Source organism: Canis lupus, chromosome 3 (assembly GCF_011100685.1).
Source record: "Canis lupus familiaris isolate Mischka breed German Shepherd chromosome 3, alternate assembly UU_Cfam_GSD_1.0, whole genome shotgun sequence".
Taxonomy (NCBI): Eukaryota; Metazoa; Chordata; class Mammalia; order Carnivora; family Canidae; genus Canis; species Canis lupus.
The window spans coordinates 15647150-15672895 of record NC_049224.1 but is presented as its reverse complement, the minus strand read 5'-3'; the positions used below and the strand labels follow the sequence as shown (position 1 = coordinate 15672895).

Sequence of the window (25746 nt, the reverse complement as noted above, 5' to 3'; positions counted from 1 at the left end):
AGCTCACTAACCTTTCCCAGGAGTCCAGCTCCACTTGGAATCTGACTAACTATATGAGAGATCCCAGGCAACAACCTCCTGGCGAAGCTCAGCCAACCTATGGAACCACGAAAGATAATAAATCATTGTTTTTAGGCAACTAAGTTTTTGGATGGTTTCTTACCCAGAGAGATATCACCAGAACACTAAAACTGACAGAAACTCGAGCCTGTGCATAGTGTTGTGAAGACCTTTTGAGCATTACTTGGAAGTGGTTTGGGAGACTAAAGAACAATGCCCCTCACAAGCCAGTGTAACAGCCTGACTTTTTTCTTGATTTAGTGTTTTTCCTTTTTTTCTTAAGTTTCAAAATCATCATTAAAAAAAGTCAAATGCTTGAGGGACTTTTCAAAAGCCTATTCTTCCTTCAAATGCGCTTACTCCCTGGGTGGAAGAAGACACAAAACTACCATGTAAACAACAAATAGACTAAGCAGTTTAATTTCCTAAGAAGGGATCCTTCTAAGAAAGGATACTTGGAAGGGAACATGGAGTCAAAAAGTAAGTGCAAACATCTCAGAATGATTATTGTGTAGTAATACATAGATTGCAATTGGCAGCACTTATTCCTAAATGGACATAGCTGGAATGTTATCACTGTGGTGTCCAATCAAAAGAAATTGTCAAGACTTAGATTTACTTCTACTCCACACGTTCCTCACCAAAATTAGATTATTCCCATGTTAACCATCTCTCAATCTATGTTACCTCCTTTGACTTGCAAAACCAATTGTTTGCTTCTAGAAGGAAGTATCCTAAAGGTTTAGTAATCTTAGAAGAGGGCAAGATCACCTGAATCGTGAAAGAACTTAAAAATTTGTAAATTTTGGATTCAAGTAGTTTAATTTCCGTTCATCCTTTATCAACCTTTCCAATGCCCAGTGTCTTCAAGCTGCTCTTGGTTTAGCACTGCAATATCTCGACTTGCAAGCATCTCCCATACACAAAGTCTTTCCTGAACCTCCATTGAAACCTCCCTGTCCTGAGTTCCATTCTTTCCATGAGTCCACTACATAACTAATTGATGTGTTTGAAGAAAAACCTGAAGATGACTCACGGCCAAGTCCCGTAGATTCTATGCCGTAAGCCTTTGGATTCTATCCTTTCTTCTCTTTCACTCTTGACACTGGCAGTTAGGCCTAATTACCTTTTGCAGGGACTATAATGATCTTTGAACTGCATGTTCCCTATCTTCAGCCTTTCCTTAATATGTTTTCCTCAGTTGTTGGATCAATCTTTCTGAAGTATTAGTGCTGATAGTTTATTTCCTCCCTTAGAAACCTCTGATCCCGAGGGCTTAAAGAAGCTCTCACATACACTCACATTCACAAAACTCCTTAGTCCATGATTTAATGTTCTCTGTCATCTCATTACTACCTATACCTTTTTTTCTTTTTCTCCATTCACACCCATCATGTGCCTATGAAACTCCCTTCTTGTTACTGTTAATGTTTATGTAACATATTCTATACTACTACTCTCTTATTCATGTTGACAATCCTAGTTGAAATATTATTCTTCCTTCTAGAACTCTTTAAATCCTACCCATCTCTCAAGGATCAGTTTAATGGATTTCCTGTCCTCAATCCCTGAATGTTCTGTTGGATCTTGTAATTATATAGAATCACACTCTCTTCCAAATTTCTCTATTACTTTTTACCAATATTTCCCTTGTGAACCTTATTTCTTTCTCCTTTAGTTATCAAATTTGCAAATTTTTATCTCCTTTCTACTGGCCTTTATTCTTCTACTAACAGCAGAATATGTTATATATGCAGTAAATGCTCAGTAAATACTGTTGCATGGATGGGGGTGTCATTATTTCAATACGCTACTCATTCTAGGTAATATTTACATTTTACTGCTGGCAGAGAGACTAATAATATGGGGAATGCAGTGGTGAGACAACGGAGAGGTGTTTTTGTTTTTGATGGGGAAATCTGAATTAAAAAAAAATAGTATAATGCCTGACATGCCCATGGCTCTCTTCTCTTCAAATTATTCTCATTTAAAAATACCAGTTTGGGGCATCTGGATGGCTCAGTCGGTTAAGCACCTGACTCTTAATCTCAGCTCAGGTCTTGCAGGGTTGTGAGTTTAAGCACCATGTTGGAGCCTACTTAAAAAAATAAAATAAGTTTGGTTAGATGTTCCTATCTTTTTGAGAAAAAGGATCATCCATCTTTCTATTTTCATATTTATTTAGCTCTTATTCATTTATATGCATTCTTTTTCAAATTTTATACTATGAGATAGTTTCTCCTCATTTATCCTAATAACTACTGGTTCTCTCATTTGTTTGATCTTCCTTTGGGTTATGGTATTTTCTGTATATCTCTTCTCTATACAAACACTTCGGAATTACCTTGTTTTGGTATACAGTACCTGGCTGTCTTGCCCATCTAAGTAACCAATCATTTGCCTTCTTAAAATCTTTTAAAACTTTACTTCTAATTTTTTAGAAAAATTATTTTAGAGAGAGAAAGAGAGCATGAGCAGGAGGGACAGAGGGAGGAGAGAGAATCTTATGCATACTCTGCACTGAGTGCAGATCCTGACTTAAGGCTCCATCCCATGATCCTGAGATCATGACCCTGAGATCACGACTTGAACCCAAACCAAGAGTTGGTTGCTCAAATGATTGCCTCACAAATTTCCTTCTTATTAATGTAAGCTTACTTAAATCATTTTATAACACCAGCATTTAAGTAGGTAAATAATCCTATAAATAGCAAGCCGAGTGAAAATCTCACCTCATGCATGTTAGATAGAGTCTGTATTTTTTAATATGTGCCTCACAAACAACTCTTTTCTACTTCCTATATAATTTTCTTGTTCAATTCTTTTGCTCTTATGATGCCTAGATAATGAATTCAATTAAACATCCCAGTGAAAGTTTAATCCTAATGAAAAAAATGTTTAACAAAAATAATGCAGGCAATTAATTTATAAATCACATTGTTTCCTATTACTTCAGCATGCCACATTTTCCCTGCTGACACTGGTGCAATGTAGCATTTTATGCTGTAGCATGTAAAAAATAAACTTTTTTATTAAAATAAAACCCCTACTAAGCTGGTAGAATAAAACATATTTTAATATAGATATTTTAATTACACTTAATTAAAACCTTGCAGAGATTCCCATTCACGTTCTATGGAAAGTTCATATTCACATACTTAAAGAAGCAGTTTGCTTTAGGGCTTAATCATTTAAAACAATGCCTCCAACACTAGAATCCCCTATTTATTTATTTATTTATTTATTTATTTATTTATTTATTTATTTTTAGAATCCCCTATTTAAAGACATAATCTCAGATGTGTATTATTTTATGAAATAACTTGCAATACATTCCTCAGGGTGGCCCTTGGGGGAATATTTGGTAAGGATGAATTTTAGAATTTGGAGAATGGGTTAAAGGGCTCAGGGAGGTGAAGTATGTATATTTGGCACAGTCAAAAGCACATAGCAGACATTTATTGTTTCTAATTCTTTTTGATTTTCCTTGAACAGTAATTTTGCTTTCACTTATTTCTAAATTGGTAGCACCAATGCACTGAAGTTGTTAATGAATTGAACAGGTATTTAAAAAATGCCTGCCTACTTTGTGCTAGGCACCACTCCAGATGCTTGGAGATATATCTGAACAAAACCAACAAAGCTTACATTCCAGTGGGAGGCAGAGGAGGCCAGTAACAAATCATAAACATAACAAATCACTCAAAATCTAGAGGGTTGGACTATCACAAATGTGACTGAAAGACAAAACAGAACAGAGAAGGGACAAAGATGCAATTTTAGATGATGTAGTCAGGACAGGAATTGAAGTGACATCTAAATAAAGACCTAAAGGAGACAACGGGGTGAGCTCTGTGGATCTCTAAGAGTAGAATATTCTAGGTAGAGTCCAGTGCAAAGAAGTTGAAATCAATCATTCATTGCCGGTCAGTCTCTATGAAACCAAGATGGTAACCTGGTTAAAGCAAAACTCTATGAAGGAATACTCTAACATTTTTGATACTTCTTATATTATTTCATTTAACAGTGACCTAATAATTATTTATACAGTATAAACTATATGCTAGGCATTGAAACAATAATAATGAAAAGACAGTTTTTGTCCTCATGAAGCTTACACTTTATTTATTTTAAAAAAGATTTTATTTATTTATTCATGAGAGACAGAGAGAGAGAGAAAGAGAGGCAGAGACACAAGCAGAGGGAGAAGCAGGCTCCATCCAAGGAGCCCGACGTGGGACCCAATTCCGGGACCCCAGGATTACGCCCTGGGCCGAAGGCAGGCACTAAACCGCTGAGCCACCCAGGGGTCCCCTGAAGCTTACACTTTAATGGAGATAGGAGAGATAAGTAAATAGATACTACACGAGTAATATATACTATGCTTAAGGGTAACGGGAGCCATGGGGGCAGATGATAGAAGCACCTCTCCCAGACCAAAGGAATGGGATTTTAGAGAGAAAGCTATTGGAGACTGAAAGTCTTTCATTTCTGCTCCCAATAGCATAGACATAAAGCCAGTTAATACATAGAATCAAGTAATAAATGCTTCACATAAATTTAATCCTCACAAAACCCTATGAGGATGCCCTATTATTATCATCATTTTATAAGTGAAGGAATGAAAATCCAGAGCAGTTAGGCAACTTGTCCAAATTCACAGAGACAGAAACTAGCAAGAGAAAGGACATGAACCCAGGCAGTATGGGTCCAGAGTCTGTGCTCTTAACCACTATTTTGCATACTCTCTGAGCAGCATGCCTATAAAATAATTTGTTAATGAATAGCGACCTCTGGGTATTTTCCAGCTGCTTATAAGTAAGGCTTGGTATGGACTATCTAAATAGTTTGATTGTAGAATAAGTTTTTATCAGCATGATCTAGAATGAACAAAGTCTGTTTCGTCTAAAAATTAAAATCAAACCATCTTGTTCATACTGTGGTATGAACTTCTGACATTGGGATTCACCAGCCCATTCATATAAAAAGTTTGCACTAGGGGCAGCTCTTTGGAATCCTTTCTTCCTTCTGTCTTCTGACATTCTCAATAACTGGAGAATAACCTCTTCTTTTTTTTTTTTTTTTTTTTTTTTTAGAATAACCTCTTCTAATTTGAGTGCTATCTATTGGGTGCAACAGATTTTGCCAAATGATGAGGGTCCATACATAAATCTTAAATATTTGTCCTTCTACTACCTTCACAGTGAGGAGTCAGATGTTCTGGACCAAATCCAAATTACATGATTTCTTTCAGAGAGTTGTCAGATGGTAACCATTCTGAGTAGAAGTTGCACTAGTGACTGGAAGAAAAATCTGAAAGAGGGATCCCTGGGTGACTCAGTGGTTAAGCATCTGCCTTTGGCTCAGGGCGTGATCCTGGAGTCCTGGGATCTAGTCCCACATCAGGTTCCCTGCATGGAGACTGCTTCTCCCTCTGCCTATATCTCTGCCTCTCTTTCTCTGTGTCTCGCATTAATAAATAAAATCTTAAAAAAAAAAAAAAAGAAAACTCCAGAAGGACTCTGAGCAGACATACATGTGAATATGAGAGTGGACTGTGGAAACTTGCAGAACTCTGTATTTGCTCTGCTTGATTTCTAAGACCTGATGATTTCCCATTTTTATCATGCACAGATTCCAGATTAGTTAGATAACTGGAAAGTCTAAATGGGGACTGCACAAATTCTATCTGTTGAAGAAATAACATTCTCTGACAATGATAAGTGATACAAATTCCACTGGAATTCTCAGAAAGGCATAAACAATAGAAAGAGCAATGGTATATGAAAATATGGGAATGGCAGGCCAGGGAATTAGAATCCTATCATTTTAAAGACCACCGAAAGGATAATTTTCTAATATCCATAGCAGAAAGTCATTCATTGATGTAGCAAAAACTGCATGAATATTTATACAGCTTACATGTAAATATCTTTACTGTATAACCTGATTATTTTCAGGTATGATGTACATAACATTAGATAACTTTGAAACTTCATGTCTCATAAATCATTTTGAAGGCTGGATCCATCAAAACACAATGTCCTAATAGTCAACTGATGGGGGAGACACAGAATGTTTGAAAAAAGTCACACTCGGGTATAAATTTAAAACTGAATAAGAAGAAAAAAGATTCTATCAACAGAATTTGGGGGTAATGTTAGTTACAATGATAAAAGATAAATAGAAGTCAGAACAGAGTGAAAGAAATTTGGCAAAAATAGTGAGCAAAGATTAACATCAAAGTGAAAAGGACTGACCATGGTATGATATAACTTTACTATCTCATGCAGTGAAAGGAATCTTGATCAATCCTCTACTTATAAAGAGAGCTCAACTTATTATCAAAGAAAAATATTGACTAGGCTCACAGAGATGGCAATAGAAATTAACAGTTGTGATAACTAATTTACTGTTTTATCTTTTAATCCTATATTCCTCTCAGAGCACATAAATGTTTCCATAACATAGAAATGACACAATTTTAAAAATCAAGTAAATAAAAATATGCAACAAAATAGGTAAATGCTATTTCTAAGTACTATTATAGCAGTTTGAACCTATACTGAAACATTAAAAAATGTGCTCTTTAAAACAGAGATTGCCTCTGAGAGATAAAGAATTCATAAATTTATAATGATAACCAAATGAAAACACAGAGTAAACTTTCTTAGATGAAAATATGACTTTCCTAACTAAAGGCTAAAAAAGAAGAGAAATGTAATATGCATTAGATTCATATTGCTGGGAATGAGTTTTTATCTAATGTTTGCATACCTCATTCCAATGCTTTGAGAACAGAGTAACAATTGTAATTTTGCTCCAAATCAAAGTAACAGAATCTGTCAGTTGACGTGTAGTGTTTGCACTTTCATTATTATTCACAGAATGATTGTATGCTTCTTTTTAAATGTTATTTTGTAGCAGTTGATCTCTTTAAAAATGCTATTCAAACTATCTTCAGCAGAAATCTCAGTCATAATTGGTCACTAAGTTTTAGTAGACGTTTTCAATACGCCCATACGCTTATGCGTATCTGTTTTGATAAAATGTGATTCTTATAGGCCTAGTCTGTTATTTCACCACAATTTGCATTGTTATAATAAGTTATTGATTGATTTTCAGTTTAAGGGACTAAGGTAGTATTCAGTAATGACTAAGTGCTACAAGTTTATTGCAAGTGCCCAAGGTTCACTCACCCCAAGCAATTTAGTCAATAACCAATTTTTATACTTCTATCTCCTTCAAAATTCCAAACCAATAATCCCTGTGTGTGTGTGTTTTTTTTTAATTATTTCAGTATCAGACTAACATTTCCCATGGAAATCAATATGGGTGCGATCCATTAGCCAAAAATCTGCAGTACTGCAATGCAAACATATTAAAAATATTGATTTTGCAAAGCTACTGATGTTTTGATTGACTTTACTGTTTGTAAGCAGCAATAACAGAATTTCAATGACTGAAACAAACTTTTGATTAAAATTATAGATTTTCTTGGGGGGGATTTGCTATTTTACTGGTTCAAAGCATATCACATGGTTTACTTGCCTGCTATAAATGAGTACGGTGGGATATACTTATCCAATTCCTTATTTGTAAAATATTTTAGTCTATCATAGCTTACACATCTTTAATGTAATTTGAATTGCCCTGACATTTCAATTCCACTTCTTATTATATCATACAGTGAGGAGGAATTTCAGACTGAGAATGGCAGGAATTGAGAGCCCTAATCCTTCTTTTAGTATTATGCAACCTTTGGGAAGGCATTTAACAGTTTAAATTCCTCAAATGTAACATGGAATTAACCTTGGAAATCAATGAACATTCTTATTATATTTTGAGATCAATGAACAACAAAGACCATAATTTGTACATACAAAAGATTATTTGACCCAAAGATGTGTCCTTACAGAAAGCAGAGATTTTTGCAGACATTTAGTGATAACCTAGCAATGGTCTCATTTTATGTGTAAAGAGACTGAGTCCCCAAAAGGTTCAGTGACAAGGAGCTTCTTAGAGGTCTTTCCTGAACATCCCATCAAAAGTACACCTGGGGCACTTGGGTAGTGCAGTCGGTTAAGCCACAGACTGGGGTTCAGCTTAGGTCAGGATCTCAGGGTGGTGAGACTGAGTCCCGTGTGGAGCCCCCTCTAGAGTCTCCAGTGGGGCTTAGCACTCAGTGTGGAGTCTGCTTATCCCTCCTTCCCCCTCACTATCATCCCCTACTTGTGCACATGCTCTCTCTCTAATAAACAAATAAATAAAATCATTAAAAGTACACCTCTGAACCCTCATCTGCACTCTCTCACCCTTCAATCTACTTAATTTTTATCTTAACACCATCTAAAACATGTTATATGTATTATAACTTTATTTATTTATTTTAAATATTTTATTTATTCATGAGAGACACACACACACACACACACACACACACACAGGCAGAGACACAGGCAGAGGGAGAAGCAGGCTCCATGCAGGGAGCCCGACCCGGGACTTGATCCTGGGTCTCCAGGATCACCCCCTGGACTGAGCCACCCGGGCTGCCCTATTGTAACACTTAAAAAAATATATATTTTATTTATTTGTTTGAGAGAGAGAGAGCAAGAGAGTAAGCCCGTGTATAGGAGGGAGGGGCAGAAGGAGAGGGAAAGTCTCAAGCAGACTCCCGGCTAAGTAGAGAACCAAGGCAGGCTCGATATCATGACTCCAAGACCATCACCTGAGCCAAAACCAAGAATCCAAAGCTTAATCAACTGCACCACCCAGGCGTTCCTCTATTATAACACTTTTATATATATATAAGAGGTAGACACTTATATCTGTATGTAACATATATATAATTTGCCTATACCTCTTATCTATTTTCACTTCTAAAATTTAAGCTTGATGCAACAGGAATATTGTTTATCCTTATCACTGCCAAATCTCTAGCATCTAGAGTAGTGTCTGACATATAGGAGGACTCGGTAAATATTTTTTAAATGAGGGAAGGAACGAGCCAGAACTGCTAGTGGAATGGGGTAGGTTTGGGCTGGGTAGGGGTGGAGTGGGAGAAAGACTTGATTCTACTTTTTTTTTTTTTTTTAAGATTTTATTTATTTATTCATGAGAGACACAGAGAGAGAGAGGCAGAGACACAGGCAGAGGGAGAAGCAGGCTCCATGCAGGGAGCCCGATGTGGGACTCGATCCCTGATCCTGGAATCATACCCTGAGCTGAAGGTCGATGCTCAACTGCTGAGCCACCCAGGCATCCCGATTCTATTAACTTTCAATCCACTGTTGCTCTAAGGTTTCCTTCTTAACATGCTCCTTTTATTTCCTGGGATTCCCAGATGGAAGTATCAAAGGGGATTTGGACTTCTATCTGTAGTATATGTTTTTGTCTAAGTTCAAGGACATTTTCAAGTTTATTTTAACCTTTTCATTATTTAAATATTAATCCTTAGATTTTTTTCACCATTTGTTTGCTCTACATTCCACCATGTTAAAATTGTAATAAATTCTCTGCATTTTTATTTGTGACATTTCACTGCAATAAAGAAAAACATCAATAATTTAAGCAAAACCCAAAAACTGGAAATTAAAATTGACCCATTTATTAGCTGCCTATTTCATTTCCATTCTACTCAGTCCCATATAGTCCTTCAGGGGAAGCACCAAGGACAAGCTTGCACTTGTGCAGGGACTTTAGTGTCCTTATAAGTTAGATTAGCTTTTCCCTCAACTTAACCTACATGCATTAACAATATACATATAAGAGTTTATTTATTCTTTTGAGAGAGTGAGAGAGAACGTGGACATGCACCAGCAGGTGGGCACAGAGGGAAAAGCCGACTAGCTGCTGAGCAGGGAGCCTGAGGCGGGGCTCAATCACAGGACCCTGGGATTATGACCTGAGCTGAAGGCAGACGCTTAGCTGACTGAGCCACCCAGGTACCCATACAACATATTTGTAAGCAAACAATGCAGCTTGAGAACAAATCCCCTGGCCCTGTTCCACGAGGCTACTGCCACCACAAGCCTTCAGGAAATGCTGCTACTGCTGCTGGTCTCCGGTGGGTGTAGGGGAAGCAGGGTAGTTCAGAACTATCAGATCAGCGTTAGGATTCCAACTTTCTCACAAACTATGTGAACTTTGGTTTCTTCATCTGTACAAAATATCTAACACTCACTACAAAGGTGTATCATGAGGGGTAAATGAGATGATACACATAAAGTGAATGGCACATAGCAGGTGTGCAAACGAGGTTAGTTCTCTTCTTCCCTTGACATAATAGTAAAAAAAAATAGCTAACAATTCTTCCTGCTTCTCACTTTTTTTTTTCCCTTAAGACTGTCACTTCTGTAACTTGGCTTATAGAATTGGAACTTGTTTATGAGGACCACAGCGCAGAAACTAAAACTGAAAAATGTTTCAATATTTATTTGGGATGACAAGTGGCTTTTGGAAATCAGTAAGGGGGCAGATGGAAGTTAAAACTATTTCAAGGAACTGAACAATATGATCAAATAGTCAAAAGAAATAATTTGGTGGCTGGAGAAGGTACTCTATACAAGTACTAGAGGCCTCGGGGTAGAAGGGGCCGTCACAGTGTGAGCGGGGATAACAGCGTTACGCTCTTCCATTCGCCCTCACCTCTGGCGATTCCACCTCCGGAAGCAGTCAGGTGCCCTCAGTGCCCTAACATTCCCATCCACCTTGATCCATTCCTAGAAACCACCTTCAGCACCATAAGCATCTGCCCTTGATTCACCCTTGAAAACAGCTCCCTGTCAGCCGCTGCATCGGAGGTCTGTCCGCAGCTCTAAGGTTAGATGGCTGGTGGGCTTTGGATAGCATCTCCTAGGAAAATCCAAGGCCCAGAAGCAATGAACTAAGCTATTCCTCCACTCAGTACCATCTGATTGTAGTGATGTCCACAAAATAGCTTTAAGGAAGGTGCAGGACATCAGCTAAGGGACAAGCATATAGTTGAAGATTAACAAAATACTAAAGAGAACAATGAGCTTCCTTAAAGGTCTGTTTTCTTTCTAAAAATGACAAGTTCTGTAAATATGAGATGATGGGAAAAGCCAGTATGCAAAAGGGATTATTTCTGCCCAGGTAAACAGTGTGACTTTCGGTGTGACTTTACAAACCCAGCACCCATGGATTCTTTGCCAGTTAGCACTGCTATTTCTCTGACTTTGCAGTGGAGAGTGTGACTGAAAAATACTCATGACTTAAGCACACACCATCCATCCCTTTTGTTTTCAGGCATTGTTAGAACTACCGGATATTCACTTTTGGGGGATCATATACCAGTTTGAGAATATGATAAAAGCCATGATTCCCCTCTCCATTAACTCCTATTCAGCACAGAATTTCAAAGGGTTTATGGAATTTCCTGCAGCTCTTCCATGGATTTCTAGGCCAGAGGGTATTTAAGGGTAATCCTTCTGAGTTGGAAAATACCAAGATGCTCTCTCTCCTCATAGCATTGCAGGTACATGGTATGAAGACATCTGCTTATGGGTGAAGAGGGGAAGGAGAGGAGAGAGAGTCAAGTCTTAAATGGAAAGTGTTATTTTTCTTCAAGTTAGAAAATATTCAGATGAAGGAAAAAGACCATTCAAATGCCAGGACTTGGATGCATGCAACATAAGTTGAATGCATGCAAGTCAGAGATTGGGCCTAATTCCAAGTATAAAATATTTCAGCTCCATGGGGAAAGCTAACCATAGGCCAAAACCTCAAAGCATATATGTAAACCATTTAGTTTTCTAAAAGGTCCAATATTGTAGTTTCTCAAGAAATTCTCAAACTTCAGAGAAATTTTAGTAACACAAACATTTTAAATGTGGAGGGCTAGGAGTTGTTGAGAAATATTCTGGCATGGATTCTAGTGGAGATTTGTTGATTTTTTTTTTTCAGAGACACACCAGAAAATTTAAAACACTTAATGAGTACTAGGAAGATAGCACTCCAAATTTAAAACTATTTTAAAGTGTATTAGATGAGGGTGTGAAACTTTCAGATTACTATGCTTCTAAACTGAAAGGTAAAGCAATTGTCCTCTTTAACTGAAGACAAAAATTAGGGAAAAAATATTGCAAAAGCTCCTACTCTAGTTACACCCCCCTTCATCCACATATTCTTCAATTATGCAACTTGGGTCAGAGACCATAGAATAAAAGCCCTCCAGCAAAAACTCAATTCAGCTGGCAGAGGAACGCTTACCTCAAAAGAGAGACTCAAAAAAAAAAAAAAAAAAGACTCAACTCAGATTACTCTGTAATTGACATCAGTGCCAAATTGTGTGTGTGTGTGTGTGGGGGGGCGGTTGAAAGTTTTCACTTTCTAAATTTCTCTTCTCCACAAACTGGCCTCAAAAGCCTACAATAAAAATGTGGCCAGAAAGGGGCACCTGGCTGGCTCAGTGGCTGAGCATTTGCCTTTGGCTCAGGTTGTGATCCAGGGGTCCTAGGATGGTGTTCTGCATCTGGCTTGCCGCAGGGAGGCTGCTTCTCCCTCTGCTGGTATCTCTGCCTCTCTCTCTCTCTCTCTGTGTTTCTCATGAATTAATAAATAAAATCTTAAGAAAAAATGTGGCCAGAACAAGTTTAGTGATTCTTCAAAAAGTTAAACATAAAATTACTACATGACCCAGCAGTTCTCCTAGGTATCCAACCAAGAAAACGGAAAGCAGGTGTTTAAACAAAAACTTGTACATGAATATTCATACCAGCATTATTCATAACGGCTTAAAAAGTAGAAACCATTCAAATGTCCACTGATGGATGAATGGATAAACAAAATGTGGTATATTCATACAAGAGAATATTATCGGGCAATAAAAAGGAATGAAGAACTGATACACGCCACAGCATGGCTAAACCCTGAAAACATTATGCTACATGCAAGAAACTAGATGCAAGATGCTATATACTTTATGATTCTACTTATATGAAATGTCCAGAATAGGCAAATCTATAGAGACAAAAGCAGATTAGTGGTTGCCAGGGGCTGGGGGCGGGGAGGGAAGGTAAAATTGACAATAACTGCTTAGTGGGTATGGTGTTTCTTTTGGAGTGATGAAAATTTTCTGGAATTAGATAGTGGTGATGGTTGCATAAAATTGTGAATGTACTGTAGGTCACTAAATTGTAGACTATAAAATGGTTACCATGGCTAATTTTATGTTATATGAATTATACTTCAATTAAAAATGTGGTAGAATTCTTTTTCATTTTATTTATTACAATTCTGGTGAAGAAAGACATTAGTGAAACAAATTCCTACAGAAACAAAAAATTGGATATTGCCATAGGTGCTTTTTTTAAACTCATGAAATTTCTATGTCTGTTTGATTAGGCTGTGTCTCACTGAAGTGGGAAATTATTCAATCCTCTAGATAGTTAAGAATATTATTATAGGTACATGCTTATGATTCTGGCTAAACAAGACAAGGACAAATAGAATAAACTTACTTTGCTCAAAATTCAATAGAAGCTAAGCAACTCTGCTTTGTTTTAGATAAATGAACAAAATCTGACCAAAATGTAGAGATCTAAATGTCAAAAATCAAAGCATTTATTGCTTTTAATTTGTCCTTCTTTTTATTTATTTTAAAAAATATTTTATTTATTTATTCATGAGAGAGAGAGAGAGAGAGAGAGAGAGGCAGAGACACAGGCAGATGGAGAAGCAGGCTCCATGCAGGGAGTCTGACGTGGGACTCCATTCCGGGTCTCCAGGAGCATGCCCTGGGCTGAAGGCGGCGCTAAACTGCTAAGCCACCCAGGCTGCCCTTGTCCTTCTTTTTAAATAAAATTTTATTTATATAAGTAATCTCTATACCCAACAGAGGGCTCAAACTCATGACTCTAAGATCAAGACTCACATGCTCTTCTGATTGAGCCAGCCAGGCGCTCCTGTATTTACTTTAAAAAAAAAAAAAAAAAAGATTTTATTTATTTATTCATGAGAGACAGAGAGAGAGAGAGAGAGAGGCAGAGAGACAGGCAGAGGGAGAAGCAGGCTCCATGCAAGGAACCCGACGTGGGACTCAATCCCGGGATCTCCAGGATCAGGTCCTGGACTGAAGGCAGCACTAAAACCGCTGAGCCACCCAGGCTGCCCCTGTATTCACCTTTTTTTTAAAAAAAAAAAAAAAAAAAAAAGATTTATTTATTTATTTATGATAGACAGAGAGAGAGAGAGGCAGAGACACAGGAGGAGGGAGAAGCAGGCTCCATGCCGGGAGCCTGACGTGGGACTCGATCCTGGGGCTCCAGGATCGCGCCCTGGGCCAAAAGCAAGCTCCAAACTGCTGAGCCACCCAGGGATCCCTGTATTTACCCTTCTTGATGTGCAAAGGCAGTAGGTTTTTCTCTGCCCACAGACACAATGCAAGATCTACTTGCTAAGATTTGAGAAACTTGAAGTTTACCAAATATACATAAAATGTCTAATTATATATCTATACTGTAATTGCTATATCAAATGACTTTTAATATATTTTATATTTAATTAAAAAATTCATTAATTTTTAGCATTTATTCTTCTTTAACATAAGCATTTAAAGGCATACACTTTTGTTTGGCAATCTAGCTATACCAAAAAGTTTCTGTATTTTCATTCAGGCTCAATTCTAAGTATTTGCTAGGTTTATTCTTTAATCTTTAAATTATTTGGAGACTTTTCTTTAATCTTTTCTCCATTCTTTTATTCCTTCCCCAACTTTTACTGTAAAAAGAAAATTAAACCTGGAAGAGTTGCAATAGTACGATTGTCCATATACTCTTCTATCAGATTCAATAATTGTTAACATTTTTGCTGCAGGAGATTCACTGCTTTTATGTACATTATTTTCCTGAACCACTTGAGAGTTAGCTGCAAACCAAAGAATTTAACAACTGCATCTCAAGTATTTGTGTTTTCTGTCAAAGTCACAAGAGCTGTATTGGGATACATCCTTCTTTATAATTATTAACCTTCCTAAAAGTTAGAAAAAGCATTATAATATGTGAAATTGGCTTTTACGTAGAATTTCTCACTATTCTATAAGCATTATAAGGGCAATGTGCCTTCCACTTTTTTGGTGTGTTAAGTTTCTAATTTTTGACTTTGAGATTTTTTTTTTCTTTGAGATATTTTTATCTCTTAAATGATCCTCTGTATCTTCCAATTCAAATCTTCCCCTTTTTTCAAGCCTCATCTTTCATAGACACATCAGATATATACATGCATTCTGCTAGCCTTGGGATACTTAGAGCCTTGCTGTGTATAACCTTCATCTGGGTACTTATTTTCTGCTCTAATTTAAATTTTAGTTGCATGACATACTTTCCTCAGTGAGATCCTGAGCTCCTTTAGAATAGTGTTCTGGTCTTTTAAATCCCAAGGTCATTGGATACTAAAATTCTTTCTCAACTTAACGGAAACCTTCATGGCATGCATGATACTTGTTGAAAGAATGTAAGTGAATTGAAGATTATATACCTTTACTTCTATTGTGTCATATGCCATAAACTCATAGAAATTAACATTAGAATTATGTAAATTAACATTATAGTCTACTTGGAGACAATTATTTTTATTTCACTGAAATAACCTCGTATTTTCCAAATGAAAGAATTTTCATGCTGAAAGAGTTCTTACAGATTGTCTAGTCCAGTTATATATCCCAAATCTTACAATATTTCAAGTAAAAAGATCTACAGAACTTAAATGATTGACCTAACATTATAAAACTTTAAAAAGGCAGATCCAAAATAGAATCAAATGAGTTACTATATCCAAAGGCCTTACACAGGAAGAGCTTAAAGAATATTATTAACCACAGAATCAAGGTTTTGGATGCCTAGGTCAGTGCATTTCCCATTTAAACACATTACCTCAGCATTCTACAGTGAAATAACGAAGCCAATCATTTGGGGAGCATGTTATATACATATATTCTTTTGTCAGCAAGAGATACATGATAGGAAATCAGGCAGAGGTCATCAGAACAGGCTCTGACTATTCCTAAATGGAGGTCGCAAATTGGCTGCCTGTGGGCTTGACTTGGGTGGTAGTTATTTTATTCGACCTGTATAATAGTTTTAAAACCTAAGTTAGTTGCAATGCCTAAAACTAGAGAGATTTCAAATAAAGATACACATGTCTGACTTTTTTGAGAAAACTGGAAAATCTGACAATGCTGTGCTTACATTCCTGCATGCCACCAATCAGTTGGGGTTTGAATTTGTAACTCTTGTCCTCAGCTAAGGCCTTAATTATGATTAATGCATAGAATGATAACTTTGAATCATGTAATAAGAAGTACATGAGTCAGGAAATACTAAGATATTCACTTGCTACATATAATTGCTAGCTATACCTAAGTCGCTATTTCCTCCAGCAGGAAAATGAATTGTTATATTATAAGGATAAAAACAAAGGTGATTGTTTTTAAGGGGTTAAATATAATTTAGCCAGAAAATTCATTTGAAGAGAAGAGCTCAGTCTTTGGACTTCAGTTACCTAAAATGCCACTGTATTTTTCTTTTATTGGAGATGCTGGTCCAATAACCTTGATTCATGTGTTAAATAAAAACAAATGACACAATTATATTTGGAACCTTTTTTTTCCTAATGTAAACATAGCCCTTAAGATCTGAAACTATTTTAGATAGCCTGCTTTTGACCGGAACTAATCAGCTATAAGAAAAAAATTAAAAATAAAAATAGGTTACAACACATTAAATATCCTCTCTCTGCCACCTTACACTTTTTGGTGCTAAAACATATGCTCTGCCACCTGCAGATAAAAGTCACACACTGAGAGTGTATATTCTGACAAGAATTACTAGTTTCAAGCATGCCTAGTGATTTTGGACAGTAGCACTTAAGAAACCTTCAATCTGGCAGTTTTATCACTGCACATTTTCTAAAGCATTCCTACAGTCTAAAGTTGTATAAGTGTTGGAATCTGACCTTTGGGCGAAAACAAAATAAAATGAAACAAAAAGGATCCCAGGGTAGCGTTTTGATCCAACTTGCTCTAATTTTTTTTGGTCTGATACATACTTACCTTTTTTTTTTTTTTTCCCCATTTATTTTGTACCTCAGTGACAAGGGTGACTTGGATTTTTGTATTTTCTGACAGAGTAAAAGTCTATTGAAAGACCAAGACAACTTCCATCCCTGGGCATACTGGAAAAAATCTGTCACAGGAGTTAAAAATTATTATTGCTCCATAAGGAATTTATGTCTTATTTTTATATTTCCTTTATTCTTGCTTTAATTTTTCTATTTTACCTTATTCTGTATTTATATGTTGACTATTTCAGCTTGTTCCAAAAAGGGTTTGTGGTTTACACAAAAGAACCCAGGGTGGACTTCCAGTGACGGCAGGTAAAGAGGCTCGCAAATCTCAGATACAGCTATAAAAGTCAACAGAATTGTCAAGTACAACCATCCCAGCACTCCAGAAATCAACCAAAGGCAAACAACAAACTGAGAAGTGTTTATTTATGAAAAACTGCTGAACTACAGGTAAGAGCAGTGACAATCTGTGGCAGGCAGCTCAGAATGGAGAGTAGTGCTTCCAGGGTGGGACTGGCTGTAAAACCCCACAGCTTCACAGCTAGAAGGGCCTGACTTTGATTAAGAGTAGGATAAAAGCTCCTGTGCAATGGTATTGTCAGCAAATAAAACAAATTCGGTGGGAAATTAACCATAAAAGCCTATGGCCCTACCAAATTGAAATTGTGATCTCACTTGGGGTGAGCAACAGACCAGTGGACTAGCTAGAAATTTGATAGGGAGATCTTGGAAATGAAAGAGCCACTGAGAGACTAGATGAATCCCTGGCACATGCTTCTGTTCTGGAAGGCTAAGTGCTGGCACAGAAGTCCCAGGAAAGCCTAGTCAAAAATTAAAAGCTGGGGGAAGACATGAAAACTGCATGAATTTTGAATACACTGCAACTCACACACAGATCCATCCACAGAGCGTTACTGGCTTCAGACAATTGAGTAAAACCTCTGACCATTAAACTATGTAGCAAAGGGTTGATTTTCTAGGAAGCAAGTCTAATATAAAGCAAAAATAAGAATTAAAAAAAGAACAGATATCAGCGTGTATATACTGAAGGGGAGATAGATTCTGCAAACTAAGTTCAGACAAATATCTATTACAAACAAAATAAAATGAAACAAAACCAAATGAACAAACAAAAAATAGCAGCGACAACAATCTTTAAAAAAAAAATCTAGTTTTCCTTACCACTCCTATTAAACACAGTACAGGTGGTTATAGCCACTGTGGTAAAGCAAGAAAAGAAATGAATGGCATGAATATTGGAAAGAGAGATGTAAAGTATCTTTTTTTTTTCTATCTTCATTCATGGATGAAATCTCTTGTATTAGAAAATTGTAGGAGTGCCTGGGTGGCTCAGTTGGTTAAGCATCTAATTCTCGATCTCAGGGTCCTGAGTTCAAGCTCTGCACTGGGCTCCATGCTGGGCATGGAGGCTACTTGAAAAAAAGAGAGAAGAAAATTCTAAAGGTTTTACTCCCCCCCAAATTCTAGAAGTTTCATCTAGGTTGAAGAATACAAAATCAATATGCAAAAGTCAGTTTTCTGACAAAACTCAGTTATTCTTTATACCAGCAATAAATAATTTGAAAATTACATTAAGAATTCCATTCACAAAAAGAAATTCCATTCACAATATCATCGAAAAGAATAAAAAGTTAAGAATATATTTAACAAAGGAAGGGCAAGAAAACTAAAAAAAAAAAATTGCTGAGAGAATTTACAGATGATCCAAATAAAGGACAATGTTGTAATTTTCAAATTTATGATAAGGATACAGTATTCAAAACAGCATGGTTCTAATGTAAAAAAAAACAGATATATGGATCAATGGAACAGAATATAAAGTCTATTAATAAATGCTTACTTTATGCTCAATTGATTTTTGAGAAAGGTCCAAGGCATTTCAAAGGGGGAAAGGACAGTGTTTTCAACAAGTGCTGCTGGGAAATTAGATATCCATATGCCGAAAAATGAACTTAGATCCTTACCACATACCATACACAAATATGAACTCAGAATGAATCATACCTAAATGTAGAGGTAAAATCATAAAACTTCCATAACAAAACACAGTAGATAATATTTATGATCTAGGTTTTGGTAAAGAGTTCTTAGATATGATACCAAAATATAACTCATAAAAAATAATAAATTAAACTTCCTCAGATTTTGAACTTATAAAAACTTCTGCTTTTCAAAAGATACTATAAGGGAAAAAAAACAAACAAGCCACAGGCCAGGAGAAAATATTCATAAATCATAGACCCGATAAGGGACTTGTATTTAGAATATATAAAGAACTCCTTCAACCCAATAATAAAGGATTTGAAAATAGGGAAAACAAATATAGAAATTTCACCAAAGAAGATATACATATGGCTAATAAACACATGAGAATATACTTAATATCAAGTAGTCATTAGGGAAATACAAATTAAAACCAAAATGAGGTAACATCACACACCTACTAGGATGGCTATAATCTAAAAGCAACTGATATACCAAGTGTTGATGCGGATGTGGAAAAACTGGAACTCTTAATGCTTTGCTCGTGAATGTAAAATGCTGCTGGCACTTTGAAAGTGTTCTGTAGTTCCTTAAAAACCTGAACTTACCATATGACCTAATAGTTCTACTTACACACCTAAGATAAATGAAAACTAGTGTCTGGACTGATTCAAATGTGAATGTTCGTAGAGGCATTATACATAATAGCTCCAAATTGAAAATAATTCAAATATTCATCAACTGGTAAATGGGTGAACAAAATGTGGCATATCCACATAATAGAATACTATTCAACAGCAAAAAGGAATGAACTACTTATACATGCTATAATGTGTCTGAACCTCACAAATATTGTATGCAGAAGAAGCCAGACAGAAAAGACCGCATACTGTTTGATTCCATTTATATCATGTTTACAGAAAAGACAAATATATGGAGACAGTGGATCACTGGTTGTCCAGGGCTGTGGGTGGAAGCAGCAAATGGGCACGAATAAACTTTTGGGGGTCATGTAAATATCCTAAAATTGGATCGTGGTGATGGCTGCACAACCACAAATTAACAAAAAATGATTCAACTGTATACTTAAAATGAAATTATTTTATAGCATATAAATTGTACTTCACTAATGATATTACAAAAATAAACACAATATAAAATTATATGAGAGTATTTGAAGAAGTCAAGGCAAAAGCAAAAATGGATACAAAAATAATGAATGGATGTGATTAATCCTATTGAGTTGCAGGCAACGATGTGATGCATTCAGCTTAAGCTTCCAAATGTTGCAAATGAGGAGGGGAATAAATGGGTATGTCAGTGGTTCCCAAACTTGGGGAAGCACTGGGGATTACCTGGGGATCTTTCAAAAAGGCTGACGCCTGGCTCCCATCCTAGACATTGTGATTATACTGTAATAGGAAAGAGGCCTTGGTTGCTCAAGTAACGCTCTTGCGGAGCAAAGTTTGGGAACCCCTGGAATAACATACTATAAGATTTTCATTGACCATAAGATAAAAAGAAATAATTGGGGAAAAATGGGAGTTCTGGAAAGGATTTCTCCTTTAGGTCCTCCCAGAAGGGGACCTCATATTTAGTGAGTTAGTGCCTCTAAATCAGCCATCCTCCCCCAGTCCTTGGTGGGTCCTCAGTGGGTTCCAGGCTGCAGGGACAGTGATGCTTCAGTCCTCAGGGCAGCCAAGGGGACCAAGGGTAGCTGGAGCAGCTGGGCCTGAGCACTCCAGCCTCGAGCAGTTGCCTACATTCACACCAGAAAACTCAATGAGTATTGTATTTTTGTAGCATGTGCCAGAAAATAAAAAGCATGTCATCTGAAAGACACCTATAGCAGCAGTAAGGGGGACTTAAACATTATTTATTTATTTGAGAGAGAGCGAGAGTGAGAGCGAGAGCAAGAGAGAGCATGAACCAAGGGGCAGAGGGAGAGAGAGAAGCAGGCTCCCTGCTGAACAGGGAGCCCCACGTGGGGCTCCATCCCAGGACCCTGAGACGGTGACCTGAGCCAAGGTCAGACGCTTAACTGACTGAGATGCCCAGAGACCCTGGGGATTTTTATGTAAGAGTTTCTTTCAACAAGCTGATTACAAAACAGAGAAAACAGTTCAGTTAAAACATTTCTGCTACGGTCCAAAGTGTCTGGTCAGCTGCTCTCTGGCTTCATTTATCCCACAGTATTCTCGGTGGTTCTAAAACTTCCTGAAGTCCTCTGTTTGGGTGGCCCTCATGTTAATGAATTTAAGTTATTTATTAATGAGGCCACTTTTATTTACCGTGAGGCCAAGTTTAATCAAAGGAGCTGCCTGTGCTGCCCGGGGAATGCGGCTCCATGTCTCAGAAACTAGGAAAGGCCCAGGACGCTCACTTCTTCGAGGCTCCTTCCTTATACATGGTCTTTAAGCTGACTGTGAGCACCACATAACCTAGATTGTGTAGTATCAGCAGGGAGCATATTCATGTTATTTATGAGGAACTCACCTTAGATTTAAAAAAAATAGCTCATCTTTAGTCCAACCTTCCCCTCCCACTCCATTTTCAGTTAATTCCACGCAGTGACTGATTATATTGTGTGTCACTGGGGAGCATTAAGATTTTGCCCTTCAGAATTGTTTCAAGGTATGAAATTTCAGGCAAAACGGCTGGTGTAGAAGTTTAGAATACAGGATATGGCTTCTGGCTCCATATATTCTCCTGGTCACCTACAACCCTTGCTCAGGAGAATAATCCTAGTGGAGTTCTCCCCACAAATAAAACTTTGAGCAGATAGCCTTGATAAGTACATTAGTGAATCTTTATGGTTCTCTACCCCATTAGTCACATCACTACCCTAGAGGTACACCAACCACAGATAGTAAAATCATCTTACATGTTAATTTCCCATATGACACATCAGATTCTTGCGTCGAGAGCTCCTATTTTAAATCAAAAAGTTAGTTCTTGCCTATGTAACCACAATATTCCATTTAACTGTAAGGAAATTCCATTCTTCCCTTAATGAATTTTTACTCTCTATTAAAAGGAACCAAGAGGATTTTATTCTATTTATATGAACATTGGAACCACTTTTGTTTACTCGGAAAATGAAAGAATGAAATGGTAAGAATATACTTGTATTTCTAATATATATATATAATCAAAAAAAGGATTTCAGAGAAAAGCACAAATGTGAGGACAGCAAAAAGGAAAAGGTTAGACAGGAATGTTCAGTGCTTACTTAAAACTTAAGCAGAAACTATAGCTTAAAATTTTTTTGAAGCACCCTTAAGTCTCTTTGTTAATTTAAAATTTATCACAAATACATAACTGCATTCTGCTTCAATCCCCTTAAGTCATCTTGTTAAATTTTGTCACAACATGTGTTACTGTAGTTCTACACTTTTACCTTTGCACTTTGTAGTGTGTAGCAGAGCAACATAATTAACCACTGCTAGGTAGTGTTTACGTTAGTTCTCAAAAGGTTAAGAAGCTGATTATAGCTAAAATCAGCTTTGCCTGAGGCTTCAGGGGCTCTGTGTAATCAAATTAGACAAGCAGGGCACAGTGTCACCTAACACAGACCAGGGCACTTTCTTCTTTGCTCTGACCCTTTTCCCCCCCCTTTTTATTAGGGGAACAACTTGAGCTTTGTGCTTTTACCAGATGATTTAAAAAGACTTGTTTCTAATAAATTTGGCATGCAATCTTGTAAGATGCCCACCTGTTTAAAAGTAATGAGAGCAAGTAGAGCAAATTCTGGAAAAAAAAAAAAAAAAGAATAGTAAATGCTGATATAAGAAATCCAAATTTGGAGAGGGTGAGATCTTATACAGAAAGTATTTTCCTAAAAGGCAGGTGATAACATGGTCAGGTATATATGATATTCAGGACGTTTCTTTCCTGGCTTTAGATAGACTGTAGCTTTGTTCTACAGAAAACCACACAATGGTTTACCAGGTTCCAAGGGAGCTCAGAGAACTTTATAAACCTGACAATGTATTAGCATTTCTGAGAAGCCATGGCTAACCACTCTGTTGAAGTACTGCTCATCCTCCCTCCATCTCCACTCTTTGAAGTCTGGCAAGGTGAACTGTATAATGGACGCATTTAAGAAGGGGGTTTCATAAGGTGAGGAGAAGAGCAAATAAGCCCTACTTCACAGACTCCCTTTCTACACGGTTCTATATTTAAATGCAGTAAGACGAATTAGACAAATCCAAATCCTTGCCGCCTTTGAGCCTAAAGGGAACAAAAGCATGAACACTAAAGAGATATTAAAAAAGAGAAGGAATGGCAAATTTAAATAAAAATCTAGAATCTCATTTCTAACAAAATTTATGAATCATTATTAAAACAATAGGTAACATTTGTTACATCTTTATCTTCTTATATTTGACTTCGAACTTTCAGCTCAAATTCTACATATTTACTATTTTGCTTGAAATACATAAACAAAATGAATGTAAACAACCTACAAATGAGTGATCAGGAGAAAATGAATTTTGCTAATGATTTATTCTGGGCAATAAAATAAAAACTTGTTATTTTAATTGATTAAGTCATAAAAGAGTTCCTGGAGAAGTCAAATCTTGCTATTTGCACAGTCAGACAATTTCTGCTAATCCAGCAGTACTTAACAAATTCACATGTGGTTAGCTTGTCTTGCCATAGCTGTATATCACATTTCTGTGCTGCAAGCTGTGCAAAAAAAAATCAATATGCCAAGTTTAACAAAAGGACAGGAAACATGATGTTCTCCTATATTTTCAATGAACCTCAAATGACTCTGCTGTTCATACTCAGTACAATTTATGGCAGAGAAATGTATTCTTCAATGAAAAAAAAACTACAATGGAATGAATTATATAAATTCAGAGCTGAAGTTCCGCCTTATTCCATAATAACAATTTATTTAGAAGATTCTGACATTCTGCTTCAATGTGCACAGTACAATCAGCCATTCATGAGGCAGTTTTTTTTTAAATAAAGGCTAACGTATATTCTTTAGACCAATGAAATATATAGCCTATTTATGGCAATAGTTTGATATACGTATTTAATTTAGGTTTTGGAGACTTTTTTTGAATGTCTCACATGTGAAACATAGGATGAGATGGTAACTGCTGAGCAAATGCTTTAAATTATAACACTAAGGAAAAAAAAATCCCAATGGATACGGAGATACTGCATTGGTTAATTGATTCTAGATTTTTACGTCTTCTTTTACTGCTGTAGAAGTACATTATGCGTGGAAGTAGATTAGTATGAAAATGTTGAGAATGAAGTAGGAGTGGTCATGACCAATAGGTCAGCAGAGAGCAGTGCCACTTCTCCCTTCTCAAGTCAGTGATGTGGAACTAAGTGTGGCAAAACAACCAGTGACTTGGCCTTCAGCCAGAGGATTCAGGACTGTTGCCACAGAGCTTTTTTTTTTTTTTTTTTTTTTGATAAGAAGAGAATTGGCTTTAGGAATCATCAAAAGGGCCATACGCATAGAAAAATTAGAAAGCTAAACAATTCACAAACACAGAGAAACTCACATATGAAAAATTCCTTGGTAATTTTTCTTCATTCCAAAGGCAGCACTAAATGAATTAATGGCACTTAAAACTGGGGAGAGCATGTCAGTGATCAGCACCGAAGGTCTAAGTTGTTACAGAGAACACATTCAGAGAATTATGCTTATTTCTAACTTTCTATTAATGGGTTATTTATAACACAATTTTCATTCATAGATGAATATACCATTTAAAAGAGGATAGGCATGAAGTTACCAACCAGAAAATTACAATATAGTAATCCTAAGTGTTAAATAATACTATTGTTGCTATAAATGAGCACTTCAATATATAACTGACCCTAGAACAATATTGGGCCTCCGGGTGCCATTCCCCGGCACAGTTGTAAATCTGCATATAACTTTTGACTTCCCCAAAACTTAATAATAGCCTACTATTGACTGGAAGTCTTATTGATAACATAAACAGTATTGACACGTATTTTGTATGTCAAATGTATTCTTACAATATAGTAAGCTAGGAAAAGGAAAACATTTACTAAGAAAGTTGTAAGGAAAAGAAAAAACATTTCAGTACTGTGCTGTTTTGACTAGAAAAAAACCCACATACATGTGCATCCATGCAGTTCACACACATATTGTTCAAGAATCAATTGTAATTCATATTCTTTTTTTTTTTGGTAATTCATATTCTTATTTCAAAATAGAAGATGTAACATGGCTCAGAATAGTGGTAAGAAGTATTTGTATGGATAGTCACAAAATCCAGAATACCAGAGCTTTGGGGGAAAAAAATTATACCAAGGCACTCAAGTCATAATTTAATTGCATATTCAAGTAGACTCTTTAAAATTTGCAACTGCAATTCCCAGTTAGTTGTGTGGTCCTAGTATATACATAACCTATTCCCAGGAAGTGAGAGAGTTAACATTTTTGGAAAGTGCTTAATTATTTTAATAACAAGAGGTAAGCATTTCACTTCTGGGGAGTAAAACTACCTTAGCATGTTAATGATTTTAGGTTTAAATGGCTCTTCAAATTATTTTTCCTCATTTTTCATCTCCATAGATCTTATATTTTCTAGCTTC

General features: G+C 36.5%; 1 protein-coding gene across 11 annotated transcripts in view; it reads right to left on the bottom strand.

Moving 5' to 3' along the window:
* Positions 1-25746, bottom strand: part of FAM172A (family with sequence similarity 172 member A) — a 425633-nt gene that overhangs the window by 78988 nt on the left and 320899 nt on the right. The window contains exon 10 of one of the 11 annotated variants that reach the window (XM_038532334.1): positions 20814-20905. The exons of the other annotated variants lie outside the window; for them this stretch is intronic. Coding sequence (XP_038388262.1) covers positions 20829-20905 — 77 coding nt within the window. The 3' untranslated portion in view covers positions 20814-20828. Of the gene's footprint in view, positions 1-20813; positions 20906-25746 lie in introns of those variants that run through there. 11 annotated transcript variants of the gene reach the window in all.